General features: G+C 32.3%; 1 protein-coding gene across 1 annotated transcript in view; it reads right to left on the bottom strand.

Moving 5' to 3' along the window:
• Window positions 1–353: 353 nt before the first annotated feature.
• The window catches only part of LOC18049875 (cytochrome P450 CYP72A219), a 3,074-nt gene continuing 2,542 nt past the window's right edge, over window positions 354–885 (bottom strand). The window contains exon 5 of the mRNA XM_006442244.2: window positions 354–884. Within this exon, the coding sequence (XP_006442307.2) occupies window positions 457–884 (428 nt within the window). The 3' untranslated portion in view covers window positions 354–456. The remainder of the gene's footprint in view (window position 885) is intronic.

Raw genomic sequence — 885 nt, 5'->3', positions numbered from 1 at the left:
TTTAATGCTTATGTTGATTGTATAAAAGGGAAACAAGCTAATAAAAGGAGATTTAATGCCAACAAGACTTTGGACATGTTAGAACTCATTCATACGGATATCTATGGGCTACTCCTTATGATTGCTTAGAATAATTAACAATATTTTATGACGTTCATATAAAATTTCTCTTCATATAACTACACATACCTCCTCTATTAATTTATATAATACATGTGTCTTATAAGAAAATAATTTTTTTTAAAGTTTTATTATCTTATAATTTATCAAATGATTAATTTACTACATTAGCCCAACTTAGGATTGAACTCAAGTTGGGATCCAAAAAATTATTATTTAATCAAAATTATCAATTTATCAAGTATTAATTTATCAAATTTATACTATATTATCATAACTGATACATTGTTTTCCGATCATAAGAATTTTATTTTGCAACTGAGAGTTTATAAAGCTCTATAATTTCCGTAAAATCAGGCGAGCTCCATGTTGTGGCTGGAGGAATATAAACGCATGAGGAGCATGAACATAGGATGGAGACAACTCGAATGAGAAGTTCTGTAGAATCATTGCCATAGCCATTTTTGCTTCAACCAGGGCAAAGTTTTGTCCAATGCATATCCTAGGACCCCATGAAAATGGGAAATAAGAAACTTGATTTTTTGTTGCCTTTGAAATTCCTTCTGAAAACCTCTCAGGTTTAAACTCTTTTGCATCGTCACCCCAAAGTTTTTTATCATGGTGAACCAAGAGAGTTTGCAATGCGATCACTGATTCAGCTGGTAATATCAAGTCCCCGATTTTCGTTTCCTTTTCAACGTATCGAGAAAGTACAGGCAAAGGTGGGTAAAGCCTGAGTACCTCGTAGAAGATCATTTGAACCTG

The sequence above is a fragment of the Citrus clementina genome, unplaced genomic scaffold, assembly GCF_000493195.1.
Source record: "Citrus clementina cultivar Clemenules unplaced genomic scaffold, Citrus_clementina_v1.0 scaffold_3, whole genome shotgun sequence".
In the NCBI taxonomy this organism is placed as follows: domain Eukaryota; kingdom Viridiplantae; phylum Streptophyta; class Magnoliopsida; order Sapindales; family Rutaceae; genus Citrus; species Citrus x clementina.
The sequence above is the reverse complement of the archived record's forward strand: the minus strand, read 5'-3'. Positions and strand labels throughout refer to the sequence as shown.